The following is a 23,891-nucleotide window of genomic DNA, read 5'->3' as shown; positions in this document are numbered from 1 at the left end:
CGTACGGGTCCCGGGTCGGGTCCCGGGTCAACGGGTCAACGGGTTCACCTGAAGACCTCTACCCCAGAACTCATTTAACGAGATACACAAGTACACTTAAGTACAGTCTTGATACACTTTATTTTATGTAGCTTATCCCTGTGTAATATTATGTAATTTCAATGTAATTAGGAAGCTACTACATGTATTTATGCTGTGAACTAGTGAGTTAATTCGAACTAAAGTACAGATCTGTATCTCCCGGTTACACTAGCTGTGTAACAGACTTTGACCATTACATAGGCGTTGTTACCCCTGCAGGCTTTTTCACACCTTAGTAACATATTTAAGTACTTTTTGTTACATTGTGTAGTACTAAGTACTTTCTTATATAATTACATTGTACCAAGTCGGTAACACATATGTAACTGACCCGGCTTGTTACATATGTGTAACAGTAGCTGCCTATTACATGTGTGTAATTTATAAGAAAGGGCAGAGCAGACTCTTTCTGTTGAGGAGATTAAGGTCTTTCGGAGTGCAAGGAGAGTTACTGAAGACATTTTTTGACACTGTAGTGGCCTCCGCCATATTCTACGGAGTGGTCTGCTGGGGCAGCAGCATTTCTACTGCAGACAGGAAGAGACTAGACAAGCTGATCAGGAAGGCCAGCTCAGTCCTGGGGATTCCTCTGGACACTGTACAGGAGGTGGGAGAAAGGAGGATGGTAGCAAAACTATCATCATTGCTGCAGAACGCCTCTCACCCCTTGTATGTAACCGTTACAGCACTGAACAGCTCCTTTAGTCACAGACTGATACATCCTAAGTGTCTGAAGGAGCGTTACAGAAGGTCTTTTCTCCCTGCTGCTGTTAGACTTTACAACCAAAGCTGTTCCCAGTAGACCAGTAGATCCAGTAGACCCCCCCCCCCACCCCCTCTTTGTATTTATATTTTGTATTGTGTATATACTGTTATTATAGTATGTGTATATTTTTCTTTTTTATTTATTATTTTTATTTCTTAATTTTTGCTGCTGTAACACAGAAATTTCCCCACTGTGGGACGAATAAAGGTTTATCTTATCTTATCTTAATTACAATGTGTAAGTACAGGCTGTTCCATAACTTAACTACATGTTAAGTACATGTAGTTACATGTTATTACAACATCTACTACTAAGTACTTAATTATGTAATTACTCTGTATCACGGACACCATAAAATAAAGTGTTACCCTTCTTTTTTAATCACTTCACATCCCCAAAATGCCACACTATGATTCCCTCCACAGTTACAACACTTTGATCTTACTTCTTCCCCACACTTTCCATATTCATGATCACCACTACACCTAGCACACCTTCTCTTTCCTTTACATACATTAGCCATATGTCCAAATTCCTGGCAATTATAACATCTCATTGGCTTAGGTACATACTCTCTTATGCTGTATCTCATAAATCCATAATATACCTCTTTTGGTACCTCCTTTGTTTCAAACTCAACCAATACAGATTCTGTTTCTACTTTCTCCATTCCCCGTGTCATTCTTACTGCACTTTTAACTGACCTATTCTTCATTCTCAAGTTCTCCACCAACTCTTTCATATTTACAGTAAGTGGAATTCCACATATCACTCCCTTACTTCCGCCATTTATTTTCTCCCCCACTTTTACTATTTTTATTTTTCCAACGCAACTCATCTTCTTTGCTTTTTCCATCTGTACTTCATTATTACATCCTACCAGTAGATTTCCATCTCCCAAAATTCTTGCATACTTCACTTCTCCTACCTTTTCTCTTATTATTTTAGTTAACTTAAGTGGATTACTTTTTTTTAACTCATCCTTCTCCCTCAAATCGTACCACTACATTAAACAATCTTATTTTAGGTTCCTTCCCTTCATCTTCTTCACTTTCCGTCCCATTTGAACTAACACAACCTTTTTTCTTTCTTTTACGACTAGCCTCCTTCTTATCCCTACTTCCTCCCAATCACTTTCCCTCCTCTCATCACTACCATTCCCCTCTGTTTCACTGTAATCCATACCATCCACCTGTCTCCCTGCCATCCCTATCAAGATTATTGGTTTAATGATCAACCAGAAGCTGTGAGACAGCACCGCTACCGGACCTATACAGGCCATCGGCCGATGCTATCCCACATCACTGCTTAAAGCTAGAGTAGGTAATGTTGGAGATCTAGCCAGATTTGAAAGTGGCACCTCTTCTAAGCTCCGCCCCCTCCTGTCAGTGCTCCGTCCAAAGCTACGCCCCCCCACAAACATGAACGCGCATCCACATTTGGAGTCAGCTGCATGTACCAGTGATGCGCGGGTTGATCCAAAATGAGCGGGTGCCTGCGCCCGCAGTTACGAGTCATCCAAAAATATTTTTAATGATATTCGGGTCGCGGTCGGTCGGGTCGTTTACCTTTGTAATTTATATAGTACTAGACACAATGTTCTATGAAATACATAGGTCTACACTTTATTGGCTGAATGCGCGAGGATGACGCACGAGCAGTCTGCAGATGAAAGTGGGAAATCCTTATTTACCTTTTGAATGTTGAGCGCGTTATTAACTTTTGAATAAAAGCTGACGCGGGACAAAATGCCCGATTTCCCAACGCGTTGAACTGAGCAATGCCATTGTGCCATTTTAATAGGCTACTTTTAAACGCATATAGTTCAGTAATGTCAGTTTTATGTAGCCTATTTGCTGAGAGGGGGCGGGATTTTTGTTGGGAAAGTCCGGGGAGAGACGCACACGTCGATTAGGCTGGATGAACACATGCAGCATCTTAATTGTTAAGAAAATGAAACGAAATAAATGAATAAATCAAGCCTTTATTACAAAACACTAGGCGATATCATACAGCATTCTGAAAAATGCGCACCCCTAGTTCCTCCGTCTATGGCCCATGACGCGATGAGCATTTACTATAGCTACTTTAAAAAACACGGGTCGGGTACAATATTTTCTTTCTTTTTTTTGCGGTCCGAGTTGCGGGCGGGTTAGTTGAAAACGACGGTCGGGTGCGGGTTGTTTATACATTGACCCGCGCATCACTGCTGTGCACGCAGTGGTGCTCGGGCACGAGACATGAAGGCATCTGATTGGTTCTTTACATTCGCACCGAATGGCAGTGATTGGTCAGAGTTTTTACTGTCCTACAGCTGCTACAGAGGTCAGATTTGTTTCATTCCTTTTTCTGAACACATAATGTATTGACTACTATCAGAATGGAAGGACCATTTCACCCAGTATAATAAAAAATGTTTCTGAACAGGATTACCAACCCTACCTTTAATCGACCAACCAACAAGGTCACACTTCGTATTCCACCCAGTACAAAACTTTGTGTCCTCAGGTCTTAGATCCCGAATCAAGCCTTGACAGAATCCTCTAGTGTCCACGTGGGACTCTCTCTAGCTCTGTGTATTCTCGTCCCCACGTGTTGATCTGTGAAACTTGTGCTCTCTCTCCAATTATGCGTCTCATTACAGTGACGTCATACACAGCGCCCGTCTTATGACAAACGTCACGCTTTAATTATTATAGTTAAATTAATTATTTTTATGTTCATGACACAGCAGAACGACTTTGGCAACACATTGGGCCATATTTTAACGATCTGAAACGCAAGTGTCAAAGCGCAAAGCGCAAGTAACTTTGTGGGCGGATCCCGGCGCTGTTGTTATTTTCCCGGCGGGATAAATGATTCTTGCGCCTGGCGCAAATCTAAAATGGGTTGGTCTGAAGTAGCTTCATTATTCAAAGGTGTGGTTTGGGCGTAACGTGAAATAAACCAATCAGAGCGTCCTCTCACATTCCCTTTAAGAGCAGGCGCGCTTGTTCCATGGCGGATCGCTATTATAACGGCGGATTTGCCAGCGCACGCCAGTAGTGGTTCACAGCCGAGGAGACCGAAGTTCTCGTCAGGGCCGTAAAACACAGAGAAGTGACATTGGGGATGATGGGAGAAACCACATAAATTAGCTTCGCTTAAACAGGCGTATAATTTGGGTAAATGTGTAGCCTAATCTAGATCTTTTTCACATCTTCATGGACACAACAATGATTTTCCTCGTGTGTTAATATTTTTCCTTGTAATAATGTACGATTTGCAAAAATGAAAACTGCTGCGTCTGTTTATTATTTTAAGAGAATCAAAGTGGATGCGCGTTAACACGCTACATTATGGCCAAGCACGCGCCCTTAAAATACCATATCACTAACACGCAACGCGCCACTGACTTTAGACTGTTTTTTTCCTGGTCAGTGGCGCAATTGCTTTCTAAAACTGGAAAATAGCACCAGGGAAGTTTTGCGCCGGAACACGCCTCCTCTTTGCGCTGAACCGCCCCCGCGAGCGCAAGTTCATTCCCTAATTTACCAATGTGCGTCTGTGGAGGGAAAAGTCCGCTGTGCGTCGGGTGCAAAATAGGAATGATACATGCGTCGGTGTTCAAAGTCAATTGCGCTGGGTGCAAGATAGGGCCCATTATGTTACTTGTTTCAGCATTTTGAGTGAGAATATAATTATTATAAATTATATTTATTTTCCAGATCAGCTCAATTTTGACCTGGGTTACATAAACAAGGAGAGCAATAGAAGCAATAAAACCAACAATATGCAAGTGATGAGACTATTCCCAGTTTAGTCTACAAAAAGATGCGTCTTCAGCAGTTTTCATGAGTCATCACAAATAGAAGAATCTTACATTATTTATTAGTGAGTTCAAGTCCTCTATTAGATCATTGTGGAAATCTGATGTCATCTGTAATTCAAAAAATCAGACCCACAAAAAGATCCAAACAAGAAACTGCAGTGAAGTCACACACACACACACACACACACACACACACACACACACACACACACGAGAGTGAGATCGCTGTGACGTCTCTGTGTCTTCAGTCTCTGTTGACTGTGTCGTCTCTGTTGACTGTGTCGTCTCTGTAGCGGCTCCTTATTTACCCTGAGGAAAATACAATAAAACACACACACAGTCACATATGGAGGATGAGACATTACTGCGATCACATCACATCAGTAGATTCATTTCAGAACAAACACAGGCAGAGATACATACAGAGTACATTAATATTGCAGCCAGAGATATAAAGGTGAGGAGAGCATCAGAGCTGTTGTTCTGCTCGCGGGTGAACGACAAGATGAGGAAGATCCTGATCAAGACCATTGTGAAAAGATCATCGTGTCAGGATCACTTCACACTTACCGTCGTGGAAACCAAAGGTTGAGATTATTCGCATTATATGAATGATGTGATGAACAGAAACTTCTCTCTCAATTAATTGTAATCTTGTAATTGTAAATTCTTCAGTGACAATGGCCGGAGTCTAGAGTCAGAGCGGACCTCCTGTCAGACAACATCTATGTACTCACTGATTAAATGATTATACAGCATATGTAGTTTATTCCATAGAGACTGTGTGTTCTCAGAACAATGAGAACAAATAATGTTTATTACAGGATCTAGGAAAAATAACTGAGCAGTTAAACTGCCCGCTGTTCTCCAGAGAAATCCTCCAAGTATTGCAAATTTTTAGGTTTTCCAGCATCTTCTGCGTATTTGAAAACATTTACTGATGCTCAAGGAAACAATGCATTAAGAGCAGGGGGTGTAAACTTTAAACAGGATTATGATGATGTGTACATTTTGTTTAAAGATCATCTTTTTTTCATTCAGTACTGCCCTTCAGAAGCGAATACTTCCCTGTTTCACAGAAGACAAAATAATTACAATTTATCCTGTTCATGCAATTAAAAAAAGTTTACACACCCCAGCTTTTAATGTATTGTGTTGCTGTCACATGTCTGTCCTGTCTGGTGATGCACATGGGTGTTTTGTTATTTTGGGGCCATGTGCTCTTGTCATTGTCTGGTCCCTCCCCCTTGTTATCTGATTATTGGTTTAGTTGTCCCACCTGTCCTGCTCGTTACCCTCCTTGTTTGCCTCCCTATTTAGTCTTCCTGTGTTTGCTGTCCTGTGCTGGTTCGTTGTACATGTTACGTGTTCCGTGTGTACCTTCCCGTTTGTTTCCCAGTGTTGGTGTTTGTACCTTACCCGTGTTGTCTTCCTATTAAATCTCTGCTATTGAATCCACGTCTCTCGTCTCCCGGTCGTGACAGAACGAACCAGCCTAAATGTGGATTCAGCGGAGTGAACTTTCTCCTGCTGAGAGGGAGAATGGGATTTCCTTGGCGAAGTATTTTTTTATGTGCGCCCAAAGGAATTTGGAGGGTAATTCCTCGTCACTGGATCCGTCCAGCGTTGGGACGTCATCGGTGGTTTCGGCTAGCCTCGAGTCTTCAGGCATCCGTCGGGGAGGACGGAGGAGGAGGAGGAGATCTGCGCCGGCCCAGTCAGAGACCGTGCACGTCCCGTCTGCCCAGTCAGAGACCGTTCATGTCCCGTCTGCCCAGTCAGAGGTCATTTGCGTCCCGTCTGCCCAGTCAGAGGTCATTTGCGTCCCGTCTGCCCAGTCAGAGACCGTTCACGTCCCGTCTGCCCAGTCAGAGACTGTTCGCGTCACGTCTGCCCAGTCAGAGACTGTTCAGGTCACGTCTGCCCAGCCAGAGAGGGTTCAACCCACGTCTGCCCTGTCGGAGACAGATCGGGAGATGCCCATTCTCATGGCCGGGGGGGCACTGATCGGTTATTTAGAGCGTTTAGCTCGGATCCTGGAGACGCCCTTCAGTCCTTCAGTGTCTGCTGTTCCTGAGTCGGAGCCAGTGTCTGCTGTTCCTGAGTCGGAGCCAGTGTCTGCTGTTCCTGAGTCGGAGCCAGTGTCTGCTGTTCCTGAGTCGGAGCCAGTGTCTGCTGTTCCTGAGTCGGAGCCAGTGTCTGCTGTTCCTGAGTCGGAGCCAGTGTCTGCTGTTCCTGAGTCGGAGCCAGTGTCTGCTGTTCCTGAGTCGGAGCCAGTGTCTGCTGTTCCTGAGTCGGAGCCAGTGTCTGCTGTTCCTGAGTCGGAGCCAGTGTCTGCTGTTCCTGAGTCGGAGCCAGTGTCTGCTGTTCCTGGGTCGGAGCCAGTGTCTGCTGTTCCTGGGTCGGAGCCAGTGTCTGCTGTTCCTGGGTCGGAGCCAGTGTCTGCTGTTCCTGGGTCGGAGCCAGTGTCTGCTGTTCCTGAGTCGGAGCCAGTGTCTGCTGTTCCTGAGTCGGAGCCAGTGTCTGCTGTTCCTGAGTCGGAGCCAGTGTCTGCTGTTCCTGAGTCGGAGCCAGTGTCTGCTGTTCCTGAGTCGGAGCCAGTGTCTGCTGTTCCTGAGTCGGAGCCAGTGTCTGCTGTTCCGATTTCGGTGGTCCGGAGACGGAGGAGGAGAAGGAGAGGAACCTCTTCATCGGGTCGTCTGGTGGGTTCTAACCCAGAGACCAGCCCGGAGGTAACTGCCATCCCTGCCGCGCCGCCCGAGCTGCTCGCCCTGCCGGCCCCGCCCGAGCTGCTCGCCCTGCCGGGACCGTCCCAGTTGCTCGCCCTGGTTCCTGAGCCGGTGTCTGAGCCGCTGTCTGTTGCAGTTCCTGAGCCGGTGGTGCCTGTTGCAGTTCCTGAGCCGGTGGTGCCTGTTGCAGTTCCTGAGCCGGTGGTGCCTGTTGCAGTTCCTGAGCCGGTGGTGCCTGTTGCAGTTCCTGAGCCGGTGGTGCCTGTTGCAGTTCCTGAGCCGGTGGTGCCTGTTGCAGTTCCTGAGCCGGTGGTGCCTGTTGCAGTTCCTGAGCCGGTGGTGCCTGTTGCAGTTCCTGAGCCGGTGGTGCCTGTTGCAGTTCCTGAGCCGGTGGTGCCTGTTGCAGTTCCTGAGCCAGTGGTGCCTGTTGCAGTTCCTGAGCCGGTGGTGCCTGTTGCAGTTCCTGAGCCGGTGGTGCCTGTTGCAGTTCCTGAGCCGGTGGTGCCTGTTGCAGTTCCTGAGCCGGTGGTGCCTGTTGCAGTTCCTGAGCCGGTGGTGCCTGTTGCAGTTCCTGAGCCGGTGGTGCCTGTTGCAGTTCCTGAGCCGGTGGTGCCTGTTGCAGTTCCTGAGCCGGTGGTGCCTGTTGCAGTTCCTGAGCCGGTGGTGCCTGTTGCAGTTCCTGAGCCGGTGGTGCCTGTTGCAGTTCCTGAGCCGGTGGTGCCTGTTGCAGTTCCTGAGCCGGTGGTGCCTGTTGCAGTTCCTGAGCCGGTGGTGCCTGTTGCAGTTCCTGAGCCGGTGGTGCCTGTTGCAGTTCCTGAGCCGGTGGTGCCTGTTGCTGTTCCTGAGCCGGTGGTGCCTGTTGCTGTTCCTGAGCCGGTGGTGTCTGTTGCTGTTGCAGTTCCTGAGCCGGTGGTGTCTGTGACTGTTCCTGAGCCGGTGGTGCCTGTTGCTGTTCCTGAGCCGGTGGTGTCTGTTGCTGTTGCAGTTCCTGAGCCGGTGGTGTCTGTGACTGTTCCTGAGCAAGGGTCTATTCCTGTTCCGCTTGGGTCTTCACCGCCATGGCTGCCCGAGTGGTCGTCTTCACCCTGTTCGTCTCCGCCCTGGCCGCCAGATGGATTGTCATCTCCGCCCTGGCCGCCAGATGGACTGTCGTCTTCGCCCTGGCCGCCCGAGGGGTCTTCACCGCCCTGGCCGCCCGAGGGGTCTTCACCGCCCTGGCCGCCCGAGGGGTCTTCACCGCCCTGGCCGCCCGAGGGGTCTTCACCGCCCTGGCCGCCCGAGGGGTCTTCACCGCCCTGGCCGCCCGATGAACTGTCCGCTTCGCCCTGGCCGCCTGATGAACTGTCCGCTTCGTCTGTCCCTCCCGTCCCGCCCTGGTCTGTCCCTCCCGTCCCGCCCTGGTCTGTCCCTCCCGTCCCGCCCTGGTCTTATGGAGCGTCTGGTAGCCGCTCCGTAGGGAGGGGGTAATGTCACATGTCTGTCCTGTCTGGTGATGCACATGGGTGTTTTGTTATTTTGGGGCCATGTGCTCTTGTCATTGTCTGGTCCCTCCCCCTTGTTATCTGATTATTGGTTTAGTTGTCCCACCTGTCCTGCTCGTTACCCTCCTTGTTTGCCTCCCTATTTAGTCTTCCTGTGTTTGCTGTCCTGTGCTGGTTCGTTGTACATGTTACGTGTTCCGTGTGTACCTTCCCGTTTGTTTCCCAGTGTTGGTGTTTGTACCTTACCCGTGTTGTCTTCCTATTAAATCTCTGCTATTGAATCCACGTCTCTCGTCTCCCGGTCGTGACAGTTGCATCAGTAAAAAAATTAAGGTTATCATTTTTTTCAACAAAAAAAAAAAAAAATCCTTCAAGAAATACTGTGTAAAACGGATGTTGTTAAAAATAATATGCAGGGGAAAACAAAGTCCTATGTTTGGTGGACCCTTTGTGTTACAAACTTAGTATTCCAAAGTATTATACATTATTTAGATTACGTTACAAAGCTTGTGTAATCTAACGAAATATGTTACAAATTACTGTATTTTGTAATCTGTAGTAAATAATCTACTTACACAATAGTGTCTCCAGTTTATAATGAGGATCATTCTTCAGATCAGAGAGAAGCTTCATGTCTGAATCTCCTAGTTTATTCCTAGACAGATCCAGTTCTCTCAGGTGTGAGGGGTTTGATCTCAGAGCTGAAGTCAGAGCAGCACAACCTTCATCTGTGACTCCACAACCACACAACCTGTAGAGAACAATGACACACTCTTCACTCTCTCAGTTCAGATCAGATCAGTTTAACACAAGGGTCCGCAGCCGCACTGCAGGGGTCTGTCAATTAATGCTTGATCACAAATAATTATTGTTAAATTAAAACATGGGTAGAAAACAAAGTCAAATTGAAATATAAGCACTCTCAAATGAATGTGAGAGCACCCTCACACAACCTTCCTCTGTGAATCCACAACATTTCAATGTAGAGAACAATGACACTGTGTAAACAATGTGTAAAATTACCATTTTATTAAAGATTGCAATGTGTGATGTGATTTGAATGTAGCGGCAAGCAACGCCACTATATTCTACACTGTTTTACACTCTTAGAAGAAAAGGTTCTATATAGAACCTTAAAAGGTTCTATAGGCGCTTCGTATTTGGAACCCCTAAAAGGTTCTATACAGAACCTTTTCTTCTAAGAGTGTATAAATGATGCCGGTTTTCCATGTTGAGGAGAAACTGAGGGACAAATACTGCAGTGCTGTGACTATGGAGCAGTGGCGTAGGTTTGATTTTGAAATTGGTGGGGACGGGGACATATATTTTAAGGTTTGATCGAAATTATTGCTTGGGATATATCAGTGTCACTGGATATTGGAAGGGACACGTCCCTAGCGTCCCTACTAAATTCTACGCCCCTGCTATGGAGTGATAGAGAGATAACATTAATAACACCTGAAGTGTAACTTTATCAATTAAATGTACTATATTTTAGTTCAATAATATTAATTTAATATTTAAATAACATTTGTCCAATAATTATGATCCATGAATGGCCATTTAAATGCATTTTATACATTTATAATTTTTAGTTTATTACTTATATTACAATTAGATTTCATGCTTAGCATTCAGCATGCAAATATATGCAATTGCTAATTAATAGTTTGGTAGCTAGCTAATGCAATCTTATAATTCAGTCATGTGATAAAATTTAAGAAATTGAATTAATTAATCCAGTTAGGGAACCATATTAAAATCACTTTAAAACTTCTTAATTGGGTTACTTGGAAATGACTTGATTCCATGATGTGGACATTATGTGAACAAATTATCTTTGTTTAACTTAATTGGTTCATGTGGAACCGATGTGCATGATTAAATCATTTAAATCCAACACACTTTTTCAGTGCATTGTTTTCTGTTTTTTAAAAATAATTTTGGATTTACTGTAAATCTTTAAGAATATCAAAATTGAAAAGTGGAAGATTAATCAATTTATTAAAGAAATTGTAATTATTAGAAGAACCTGTAGCCCCTTTGTCCCTGATATTATTATTTTTTCTATTTCTTTTTTATATTGTGCTCTGTTCTTTAGGACATTTATTATAGTTTTGTTTTTCCTTATTGTAATGGTATTTACTGCAATAAAAAAACGTTGGCGTACTTCCGCATTCCTCGATTCCTTTGGAAGTCTATGGGTGTTGTAACTCTGTCAGTTCAAAAACACTGTTGTTTTAATATAAAATTTATACTTTGTGTATTTGTGTAATGTTTTGTCTTGTTTGTGATGTGATGTGGAGTAAATATATATATGCCGGGAGAACGTACTCGGTTACTAACGTAACCTCATTTCCTCTAGAGAGAGGAACGAGTACTGCGTAGTAAACTACGCTATGGGGGAAAATCCTTTTCCACGAGAATATTGAAGCCAAAAATTATCCTTAATTTTGTATAAATGTAAAACGCGTTGCCACAGCATACAGACCTAGGCGAGACAGCTCGCGCGCCGAATGGCTGCTGTGCGGGCAACTGCTTAAGCCTATCGAGCGAGACCTTGAGTGACGTCACACCCAATGAGGGCGCTTCGCGCCCTCCCGCATCACGTCCCGCCGAAACAGGCGTGGCTTAGGGCTATAAATTGCGCTCGCAGGCTTAACTCTGTGATTTTTAACAGTGAAGCAAACAGACTGCATGCACGACAAGATACGAAGTACTCGTTCCTCTCTCTAGAGAGAACCGAGGTTACATTAGTAACCGAGTACGTTCTCTTACGAGAGATACTCTCGTACTGCATAGTAAACTACGCTATGGGGAACTTGATGTAAAACGTTGTGCTTGCTGGGATCCGACACCATAGACCCAAGGCGACCAGCCGGGGTACATACAGTGCATAATCACCCAGGGAACTCACAGGGAATCCTGGAAGAAGAGGGATTCAGCCACTATCTTCTGAAAAAAGGCGGCTTAGAGCGGCCCTGCTATTTATAATAGCCATATATAACAAGACTGAATTTCAGTCTATCCCCTTTTGGCCATATTTGACCGATAGTAACCTGGCTTGAAGAGCGGGAACCTCTAGGTTATAAAACCTTATAAATGTAGACGGGGAGGCCCAGCCTGCCGCCATACAGATATCTTGCAAGGCAATCCCACTTGACCAGGCCCACGATGAAGCCATGCTTCTCGTGGAGTGCGCTCTGACACCCAAAGGGCATTGCATGCCCTTGGTTGTGTAAGCTAGAGCTATTGCGTCCACTATCCATCTGGATAGGCTCTGTTTCGAAGCGGCTAGTCCCTTAGAACGCCCACTAAACGAAACAAAAAGCTGCTCCGTCTGTCTGAAACCAGACGAGCGAGACACATATGCTCTCAATGCCCTGACCGGGCAGAGAAAACTTTCGTCCTCATTTTCCCCAGCGACCGGTAGGGCAGATAGGGAAATGACCTGTGCGCTAAACGGTGTGTTTAGGGATTTAGGAACATAACCATGTTTAGGTTTGAGTATAACCCTCGAGTCATTAGGCCCAATTTCCAAGCACGTAGCACTCACAGAGAGCGCGTGTAAGTCCCCGATGCGCTTCACTGAAGCGAGAGCCAGAAGAAACACCGTCTTGAACGACAGGTGTTTGAGATCAATCTCCTGTAAAGGCTCAAAGGGATGACCTTTCATGGCTTCCAGTACCGTAGAAAGGTCCCATATGGGAACTGTAGGAGGTCTGGGAGGATTCAGTCTCCTAGCTCCTCTGAGGAACCGCATGACTAAATCGTTCCTTCCTATAGACTGGCCAAGCGCTGTTTCAGAGAACGCTGCTATGGCTGCCACATATACTTTGAGCGTGGAAGGGGACCTTCCCTTATCCAACAGCTCTTGTAGGAAGGAGAGAACCTCTGCCACTCCGCAATCTGGGGGTGACACGCCATGAGCTGTGCACCAACCAGAAAAAAACGACCATTTAGAGGCATAGAGACGTCGCGTAGACGGAGCTCTGGCCTGCGTGATCGTGTTTAACACTCCCTGTGGGAGGTCAGCGGATACCCGTTGATGGCCCACACATGAAGGGACCATAGCTCTGGGTGAGGATGCCAAATCGAACCATTGGCTTAAGAAAGGAGATCCGTCCTCAGAGGCACTGGCCACGGGGCGGTGCTTGCTAACTGCATCACAACTGGGAACCAAGGCTGGCTCGTCCAGAGTGGCGCTATCAGCAGCACTGAGCATCCTTCCTCCCTGATCCGTTCCCCTACCTGGGTTAGGAGGGAGACAGGGGGAAAAGCATAGAGAGGACGATGAGGCCACGAGTGGGTCAGAGTGTCCTTGCTTTTCGAGAAAAATTCTGGACAGTGAGCGTTTCCTGAGACGCGAACAGGTCTACATCCGCTCTGCAGAATTTCTTCCACAGCAGCCGTACTGTCTGTGGGTGCAAAGACCATTCTCCTGTCGGAACGTGGTTCCTGGACAGTCTGTCTGGTCCTACATTCAGGAGTCCCGGCACGTGCGCTGCTTTCAGCGAGAGCAGGTTGCTGCGTGCCCATATCAGGAGGCGCCTGGTTAGCCTATAAAGGGTCAGGGACCTGAGGCCGCCCTGCCGATTTATGTAGGATACCACTGATACGTTGTCTGAACGTACCAGAACGTGGCACCCCGTTACCAGGGGACGAAAGCGCGTGAGCGCTTTGCTCACTGCTAACATCTCGAGGCAGTTTATATGGAGGAGCTTCTCCCGCTCTGACCACAGGCCAAAAAGCGGTCTGCCCTCGAGCAGCGCTCCCCATCCTGCATTGGATGCGTCTGTAGACACCACCCTCAGTCTCGAGGAAGTCCCCAGGCTTACACCTGAATGGTACCAGTCTTTCGACCCCCAGGGGTTCAAAGCTGTGGCGCACGCTTGATCGACCTTGAGGGGAAAACGACCGGTTGCCCACGCACTGTGAGGCACTCTCTCTTTGAGCCTGAACTGCAGCGGGCGCATGCGCAGCAGGCCCAGCTGGAGAACTGATGACGCTGAGGCCAGGGGTGTGAGTTTGAGGGGTGTGAGCGCTGCGTCCATGCACTTCGGAAATGTACGGGGTGCCAGGGACAAGCCGAACGGCAGGACTGTGTAGTGATATGCCTGACCCTCGAAGGCGAATCTCAAAAATCGCCTGTGACGTGACGCAATCTGTATTTGAAAATACACGTCCTTTAGATCTATCGACACAAACCAGTCCCTTTGGCGAACATGCGCGAGGATTTTTCTGGTCGTGAGCATCTTGAACTGACGCTTCATAAGCGCTTTGTTCAGCTGCCGCATATCTAGTATGGGTCTGAGACCCCCGTCTTTCTTGGGTACCAGGAAGTATCTGCTGTAAAGCTTTGATCTACCGTGGTCTCGAAACTGCAGCGAATAGCCTTTTATGATGTTTAGCACCCATTTTGAGACCCCGGGAAGCTTCGCCCACGCGACTGCACGGGTTGCTAGGGGCTGAGTGTGAAGCGCGCTCTGATCGATTCGCGATACAGCGGCTTTGGTGAGCTGTGACGTAAGCGTCATGCTCGTAACATCTGAGGCAGGGGCCGCGCTGATGACAGCGGGCAGCATGTCCACGCTCTACGGTGGTAAACCGGGAGGGGGAGGGCTGGACAAGTTCCACTGGAACTGTAATGCTTGTGTGTGGGTGTGGGCGCGGGCGCGGGGAAGCGGGCACATCAAGGTCAAGGTATCTTTATTCGTCTCCCTAAGGAGAAATTTGGTTCGGATAAAAAGAGATTGCTACAAAGAAAATTACAACAAAGACAAACACAAGTACAGAGTTAAAACAGATAAGAGACAATGATACATAAAACATAAGACTGCTCAGAGAGCTGTGCAAAACTGCAAGTCACCATTTTTTTTTTAAAAACTGCTTGTGCAAAGTAGCAACATATCATGTCCATAGCATTAAAACAGTACATGGTCTCATGCACAGGGTTGATCATTTAGGAGCTTAATTGCAAGAGGAACAAATGAGCGCTTATACCTATTATATTTGCACAGAGGGACCCTGTATCTTTTTCCTGAGTTCAATAGGTCAAACTCAGAAAACAACACATGGGAGTTATCCGATACAATGTTCTTAGCCTGATTGAATATGGCCTGTTCGAAAAACTCCTGTGGGTTAAGGGGTGCTGGTGTACCCATGATTTTGCCTGCCGTCCTAACCAGATTAAAAATTTGCGCTTTTGTTTTAACTGTCAGATTTCCGAACCAGCTTGTGATACCGTACCGAAGAATGGACTCTATTGTAGCTCTATAGAAGATTAACATAATATTTTTACAGACCCCAAATACTCTAAGTCTGCGCAAGAAATATAGGCGCTGATGTGTTCTTGAACAGATATCTGCAACATGTGTGCGCCAGCTCAAATCATTGTCAATCGACACTCCTAGATATTTAAAGGATGTCACCTGCTTGATGTCATGACCATGAATGACCACCGGGCTCTGGTCTCCAGCTAATCTGGGGTCTACCAGCATTTCCACAGTTTTTATTGTGTTAATATGAAGTTGATGTGAGTCGCACCAGTCGACAAACTTGTCAGTAGCAACTTGGTGGATATTTATGTTATTTCCTTTAGTGAGCAGACTTAAGAGAACAGTATCATCTGATAATTTTACTATATATTGATTTGGCTCAGAGGTGATACAATCATTGGTATATAATGTAAACAAAAGTGGTGAACTAACACACCCTTGGGGGGCGCCAGTGCTACACACTGCTGAATCAGACAGTGATGAGTTAAACTTGACCTGCTGGGGCCTGTCTGACAGAAAAGAGTGATACCATCTAATTAAAAAGGGGTTTACTTTTAACTGAGCTAATTTCTTAAGAATGATATCTGGCTGGATTGAATTAAAAGCGGAGCTAAAATCAACAAAAAGAAGTCTAGCGTATGCAATGGGACTTTCAAGATGCTTCAAGGTCAGATGCATTATTGTTGAAATAGCATCACTTGTACCACGTTTTTTTGTATAAGCAAATTGGTATTTATCTAAATTTTCATCCACATCTTTGTGGAGTTTCTCTATCATAAGCCTCTCAAAGGTTTTAAAAACATTCGAAGTAATGGCCACTGGCCGATAGTCATTATTCTCCTGAGGGCATGCCTTTTTAGGTATTGGAATAATAAAAGATTTTTTCCAGAGTTTTGGTACTGTACATGTATCTATCGAGAGCTGAAATAATTTATGCCAGGCTGGTGACAGTTCATCCGCAAACGTTTTTAAAAGAAAGGCAGACAGGTTGTCAGGGCCTGTTGCTTTGGTTGTTTGAATGTTTTTAAACACTTTAGTAACAATATGTGGCTCAATTACAATTCTATCTAAGTCAGCATTACAAAATACATTCTCTAGCACTGCAGCACATTCATTAGTTTTATCTGAATTAAAACGCATATAAAAATTGTTCAATTCATTTGCTTTTGCAATTTCATTCTGAGCAAACAAAGGCACATTTACCACCTTTATAGCATAGCTCGCCTGGGCAGAGTGCCTGCACGCTGGTTTCGTTTTTACAGAAACCGTGAGGCGTGCAGGAGGTAGCATAAGTGGGCACTGGGTCGTGGGCACTGGGTCGTGGGCACGTTTGCTACATGTAATGCGCAATCGACCTGAGTCGATTTTATGTGCGCGAGCCCCGTGTGTGGGGCTGTGTTTGTGTGTAGGGATGGGCACATTATAGTGGGCAGTCTTACTACACATGAAACACCATCGGCCGTGGCCGGGACACCAGAAAATACGCTCTATAAAGGATTTATCTGGGTAGCCGTGAAAACGGCTTTTGTGTGCAGGCAAGCGGGCAATGAGACAGGCTTGTTGGCTGCTATATACACTGGACCAGTCACTTCTCTTGGGACTGGACGAGCGGCAAACTTCGGTAAAGGGTCGGCCGCAGCGGGACTTGAACACCGTAATTTTCCTAGGAGTGCAGTGCCTCTGGCTTCAACGCGATCTTCGGCCGCGGGCCACACATCGCGGGGCAGCGGCTCGAAGATTGAGAGCGCGGTCTCGAGCTCTGTGTCTGGCGGCGTTGAGAAGAGGCGTTGGGCGGAGGCTTAGGCTGTGAGCTCTGAGCAGACGGTTTCGCACGGCCTGCTGCAGAGCCGGAGCGCTTCGGGAGGAAGTGTTTCATAGCCTGTGTCGCTTTCTGCACCTCAGCGTACCTGTCGGTGAAGTCTTTGACAGCGGTTCCGAAGAGGCCAGCAGGGGAAAGCGGCACGTCGAGGAACGTGGTGCGCTCCGCATCCGGCATATCAGAGAGAGTGAGCCAGAGATGTCTCTCAGACACGGTGAGCGTCGCCATGCTCCGTCCGATGGCCTGTGCTGCAGACTTTGAAGCGCGGAGAGCGAGGTCCGTAGCGCTCCTCAAGTCCGCCACACAGATCGCGTCAGGTCCCTTCTCGTCCAGTTTGCGGAGGAGATCGGCCTGGTAGATCTGTAGCGTGGCCATCGTGTGCAGCGCTGACGCAGCCTGTCCATTAGCGGCGAAAGCGCAGTGGAGCAGGGATGACGTCATGCGGCAAGCCTTTGAGGGCAGCGCCATCTTAGCACGCCGTCCAGTGGAGGGCGGGCATAAGTGCGCTGCTATAGGCTCTTCGACCGGCGGGAGGGAGAGGTAGCCTCTGTTATTGGCGTCGTCGACAGCGGAGAACGCCAGAGAAACAGAGGACCGTGTCTTGGTCGAAAACGGGGAGCTCCAAGCTCTAGCAACCTCTTCATGAAGCTCTGGAAGGAAGGGCGCCGGCTTAGATGCAGGAGAAGTGCGCTCCCCGGTCAGGAAGTAGCCGTCCAGACGGTTGTGGGCGGGCTGCTCGGACAACACCCACTCGAGGCCAAGGCTCGCCGTGAGCATGTGAACTAGCTCCGCCTCGATGCTCGCTCTCTTTCCCGTCGAAGCACTGACAGGAGGCGCGAGATCCTCAGAGCTCGCCCAATCCTCACTTCCTGACGCCAGGAGAGAGCAGGAATCCCCTTCTCTCAGCATCGCGTCGACCTCATCCTTGTCGACGACAGAACCGGCGGCAGGCTGCGGCCACTGTCCGTCGGGGATCGATGAAGATAAAGCCGGTGACGCAGCTCGCGGGCGCACCGGCGAGCTTTGCCGGCTAGGAGAAGGTTCCGGGTTTCGCTGAGCACGGCGCTTTTTACGGCGCGGCACTACAGCGGTGAACACGGGCTCTTGCAGTGATGCCAAGTGAGTCCTCAGAGTCGCTAAAGGCAACAGCTCGCAGTGAGGGCAGCCGAGAGTCGCGTGTTGCTCACCCAGGCAGGAAACGCAGAGAAAATGGCGGTCCCCGTCGCTGAGTGTTGCTCTCCACAAGCCGCAGGATGCCATCTTTAAAAAGACGCTTGCTCTTTTAGATGGAGTGTGTGTCGCGCCGGCGAGCACACACAGAGGTTTGAGTAAAAGGATATGGGCGCCGGATAGTGCAGCTGAGAAGGCGATGAAGGCGGCGTGTATTTCCAGTATTCTCGTGGAAAAGGATTTTCCCCATAGCGTAGTAGTACGAGAGTATCTCTCGTAAGAGAACATTTATGTTTTAGGATTAGCATGTTGAATCAAGCATTGGCTCACCTGTGATGTTCACTGGTTTAACTGAATATGTATTTTATGTGCATTTGGACTGAAGTAAATATCACTTGTAATTTATTGTTTAACTGAGTGTCTATGAATCACACATAAAACTACTGGTTTTGGTTTTCCTGGTCAAACTATAATTGTACAGAAAATGAGCTCTCAATAATATGTATTCAGTTGACTCTCATTTGTGTTGTGTGGATTCTGACCCAAAAACAAGGGTTTAACAAGCAAAGTTGGTGATCATTGAGTAAAAAGTTAAAAACTATTACATTACTAATAAAGAATATATTTACCAAGGACAAATATATATATATATATATATATGTGTGTGTTTATCAGAGAGTTCATCTTACCTCAGTGTCTCCAGTTTACAGTGAGGATCCTCCAGTACAGCAGAGAGCAGATGAACTGAATCTCCTAGTTTATTCACAGACAGATTCAGTTCTCTCAGGTGTGAGGGGTTTGATCTCAGAGCTGAAGTCAGAAGAGCACAACCTTCATCTGTGACTCCACAACAACTCAACCTGTAGAGAACAATGACACACTCTTCACTCTCTCAGTTCAGATCAGATCAGATCAATTTAGCAGTGAATGCATTATTAAAGAGAAAATAAAAACTTAAAGCACAAATCAAAACTTTTGATGGATCATTGGACTGAGATCTAGAATGTCACAGACCTCAAAACATGATTATTAAACATTAGTCTTTTTTTTTTTTTTTTTTAGATCTGTCCTAATACAGTATGGAGTAATTATTTATTTTAATTGTGTAAACAATATTTTAAAGCAGTCCCTGCAGAAAGATGAACTGCAAGATTAAATCCAGCATGTTCTTCATTTCTCAGTTCTGAACGTGTTGAGATCGAGTCGGTTTAAAATCAAGAGAAGTGTAGATTGTGATGTGACGGTGTGTATTTCAGTGACTCAGTCCTGCAGAATCATGCGACTGAAGAGCGGCTCATGTGTTTAATCACTTACAGTTCAATAAACTCAATAACACAGCAGCAGAAAAAGGCTGAACATTTCAAATATCAGCTACTTTACATTGTGTTTCATGCGTGATACAGTCGAGCTCAGAATTAATCATACCCCTGGTAAATATGATCAAAAATGGCTGTAAAAAATAAATCTGCATCGTTTATCCTTTTGATCTTTCATTCAAAAAATTGGCAAAAGTCTAACCTTTCATTTAAGTAAAAGAATTGAAAGTGGGGGGGAAGTCACATTATTAAATAAATGTTTTTCTCCAAAACACGTTGGCCACAATTATTCATACCCTTTTATTAAATACCCTTTAGCAATCTCCTTTTGCCAAGATAACAGCTCTGAGTCTTCTCCTATAATGCCTGATGAGTTTGGAGAACAACTGACAAGAGTTCAGAGCCCATTCCTTCATACAGAATCTCTCCAGATCCTTCAGATTCCCAGATCCATATTAGTGCTTCTCCTCTTCAGTTCACTCCACTCATCAGGTCAGGTAACTGGGACGGTCATGGCAGAAGCTTCCTTTTGTGCTCCTTAACACATTTTTGTGTTGATTTTGATGTTTGTTTTGGATCGTGGTCCTGATGGAAGATCCAACCACGGGCCATTATAAGATTTATAGCAGAAGCCGTCAGGTTTTGATTTTTTATCTGTTGATATTTGATAGAATTCACGATGCCATGTATCTGAACAAGAACTCCAGGACCTCCAGCAGAAAAATATGCCCACAACATTAAAGATCCAACGGTATATGAAATTGTACACATGGGGCACTTTTTATCCTTGTGTGCACCAAATCCATCTAGCCTGTTTTCTGCCAAAAAGCTCATTTTTTTTGTTTGATCTGACCACAGAACATGTGCTGTGTGAAGGTCCAGTCGTGTCTGACAACTGAATATGCTGGAGTTTGTTTTTGGATGAGCGAGGAGTATTTTTCCTGAAACCCTCCCAAACAACATTTGGTGATGTAGGGGTTGTTTGATTTTTTTTTTAATAGGCTTTCTGACCCCAAGACTCAACTAATCTCTGCAATTCTCCATCTGTGATCCTTGAAGAGTCTTTGGCCACTCAAACCGTCCTCCTCACCGTCCATTAAGGCAAAATAGACACACGTCCTCTTCCAGGCAGATTTGTAACATCTTCAGTTGATTATAACTTCTTAATTATTGCCCTGATGGTCAAAATGAGGATTTTCAATTCTTTAGCTATTTTCTTACTGCCACTTTCCATTTAGTGATGCTCAACAATGTTTTGCTGCACATCAGAACTATATTCTTTGTTTTTACTCATTGTGAAGGATGATTAAGGGAATTTGGCCTTGTTTCCTCATATTCAAACTCCTGTGAACAAGTCGTCATAGCTAGACAATTTCATGTTCCTAGTCACCCTGGTGTGCTAAAAAAAGGTAAATATTAATGGGAATATAGTTCAGAGGTACTTTACTCATAAACAATTCTAGGGGTATTAATAATTGTGGACAACGTGTTTTGGAGAAAAATATTTATTAAATAATGTGACTTCCCCCTCACTTTCAATTCTTTTACTTAATGAAAGGTTAGACTTTTGCCAATTTTTTTTAATCAAAGATCAAAAGGATAAACGATGCAGATTTATTTTTTTACAGCCATTTTTGATCATATTTACCAGGGGTATGATTAATTCTGAGCACGACTGTATGATCTTACCTCAGTGTCTCCAGTTTACAGTGATGATCCTTCAGTACAGCAGAGAGCAGATGAACTAAATCTCCGAGTTTATTCACAGACAGATCCAGTGTTCTCAGGTGTGAGGGGTTTGATCTCAGAGCTGAAGTTAGAGCAGCACAACCTTCATCTGTGACTCCACAACAACTCAACCTGTAGAGAACAATGATACACTCTTCACTCTCTCAGTTCAGATCAGTTTAACACAAGGGTCCGCAGCCGCACTGCAGGGGGTCTGTCAATTAATGTTTGATCACAAATAATTATTGTTAAATTAAAACATGGGTAAAAAACAAAGTTTATAGGGTGCCATTTGTGACGGGGCCAAACTCGCAATTGCGTGACATAAATAGCAATTGCAAGAAAAAGTCAGAATTGCGAGATAAAAAAAGTCACAATTATCTTTTAAATAATTTTATTCCGTGGTGGAAACAAGCTTCCATAAATTCGAGGCAACCAGTGGCGAATTAGTCTTCCAGGTTTTGATGTCATCCCTGTATCTCTATTCACAGTTAGCTTTCCTTTCACATGAAATCCCACAAATGCCAGAAAACCAATGAGAACGCGGAACAATGATGATGATGCATAAAACAACGTAGGCGTCAACGTTGTGGATACACTTACCCAAAACCCTCCATAACTTTTCAATTAATTTAACATTTATTTGTATAGCGCTTTTCACAATACATATTGTTTCAAATCAGCTTTACAGAAAATGCACATCTACATTACAATTTAGAGTGATCTCTTCTCAGAGGTGACTGTGTCCAAGTTATGTATTTCAGAAATGTACATATACAAAATCACACAGTTGGCTAATAATGTATAATTTTTTTAATTTGTATTATTAATTCAATTTAATTTAGAACTGGCACTTATTCGGGGGAAAAAATTACAGTCGATTGGCAAATAAATAAATGCCGGACAGTTATGTCACCGATGTTAGGGCTGAGGGTTATTTACCACACTCTGGAGGAGCAGACACCAGAGGACACCAAGAGGCAGACAACATGAGGGAATTTAAAAGGTGAGTTTTTATTAAGTTTAAAAAGGGATAAAAGCAGGGGTGGGGATTTTGTGGCTGTAGCTTTGATGAGATGAGGGGAGGGGGGTGCTGGTAGGTACTTTTCCGTTCTTCAGGTAAGTATATTCCTCTCTAGGTGGGCTCGTGGGACAGACAGTGACTTCCCTCGTCGTCAGACTCGTTGGATAGGCTCGTGAGACAGACAGTGACTTTTCTCGTCGTCAGACTCGTTAGATAGGCTCGTGGGACAGACAGTGGCTTTTCTCGTCGTCAGACTCGTTGAATAAGCTCGTGGAACAGACAGCTTCCAGGTTCGGATTCGTTGACGTGCTCGCAGAGCCACCACTCAACTCTCAGCAGTTGCTTCTTCTTTGCTTCATGCAAGAAACAGACAATTCGACAGTGAGACGGACAGTAGTAGTTGAGACAGAAACGGGGTACTTTACCAGCCTTCGCTCTCGTTCTGTGTGTGGTAGAACGGCGTCGTTGGGAGAAATAGTGAGACTGGACTTTCTTTGGTGTGGGGTACAGTGCTCGTGAACTGTGGCAATAAAGGTGCGTTGAGCTTTTCTCCTCCGCACCATGCACACAATCTTAGGGACCTGGACACAGCTGAGGGGACAGATCAGTTTGAAAGAATCTTCAAAGTTATGGGTCAATTTCATCCGTCAGAGACTCAGAGAAAACACAGTTGTTTGATCTCACCACACTTGTGCATAAATCACTCCTGTAAATCTTCACACGTGTTTGTTTCACTCTTTCAGACACTGCAAACTCACTCTATCTTCACAGCGATTAATCAACTCGTTTCTCATCTCTTCATAGGGTGGATGATCCAAGGAATAGTGGTTTCAGAAGATGAACATGGATTCAGCGATCTTCCCAGCCATTACAGTTACTGTTCTTCGCTCTGTCAACAGGATAACACACACTGCCCACAAACACAGATTAGTCGTACACTGGTGATGGCAAATCTTCACATGTGGTTTTCTCAAGAAGGTGAATCATAACAGGGTGCACTTAAATTCTCCTCGGTGAATCACATGAATCCTACAGCGGGTTTCCACTCTCTTTTCTGCCAGTCACTCTCCTTCTTTCTCTGTGTAATTTTCTCACTTACTTCGTTGCGTTGCTGTTCATGTTTTCTTCAAGACTCACTTAATGAGCATGCCTCGGGGGACCCAACATGGAACACCGATCAGGCCTTAAACCTCAGCTTTCCAGCACTTGCTGCCGCTCACTGTTGCTGCTGCAATCCATTCGAGCACTCGTGCAGAGCTTCACTACAGCCAGAACATTCCCACTTACTGTGCTTCAAGCCCCTCTCTTTATACTCTTTTTTTCCCGGGCATGTGCTTCAATGAAGCGCTAACCATTGGCTTCAGCTGGCACTCATTATGGTCAGCGGCCATGATGTGTAAACCCAGAGCCGGCCCGGTGTTACACCGGCATTTCTTCCCCCTGGCAACAAGTCAATTTTTTTTTGGTTCCTGGTTTGTTCACCCGGTGACACCCTCCCCCACCGGATCCGTTCTAGTCCCGAGAACGGGGTCCAGACTCCCATTCTCCATACCTGGTAGGAGGTACTCCTCGGGTCTCCCGTTGGGAGCGTCGAGCTGGACCAGCGGGTTCTTCCTCCCTTGGTTCAGGAGTAGGGGCTCTAGGGAACATAGCCCAACCCACCCAAGGTGGTGCAGGGGCCACAGGCG

At 45.9% G+C, this 23,891-nt stretch overlaps 1 protein-coding gene across 1 annotated transcript in view; it reads right to left on the bottom strand.

The window, feature by feature from the left end:
* Nucleotides 1–9,239: 9,239 nt before the first annotated feature.
* The window catches only part of LOC306993021 (uncharacterized protein), a gene marked incomplete at its 5' end in the record, with an annotated part of 30,179 nt that continues 15,527 nt past the window's right edge, over nucleotides 9,240–23,891 (bottom strand). The window contains 3 exons of the mRNA XM_079602453.1: nucleotides 9,240–9,619; nucleotides 18,825–18,995; nucleotides 21,141–21,311. Coding sequence (XP_079458579.1) covers nucleotides 9,436–9,619; nucleotides 18,825–18,995; nucleotides 21,141–21,311 — 526 coding nt within the window. The 3' untranslated portion in view covers nucleotides 9,240–9,435. The remainder of the gene's footprint in view (nucleotides 9,620–18,824; nucleotides 18,996–21,140; nucleotides 21,312–23,891) is intronic.

This window comes from Phoxinus phoxinus (genome assembly GCF_949152265.1).
Source record: "Phoxinus phoxinus genome assembly, chromosome: 24".
NCBI lineage: Eukaryota > Metazoa > Chordata > Actinopteri > Cypriniformes > Leuciscidae > Phoxinus > Phoxinus phoxinus.
The sequence above is the reverse complement of the archived record's forward strand: the minus strand, read 5'-3'. Positions and strand labels throughout refer to the sequence as shown.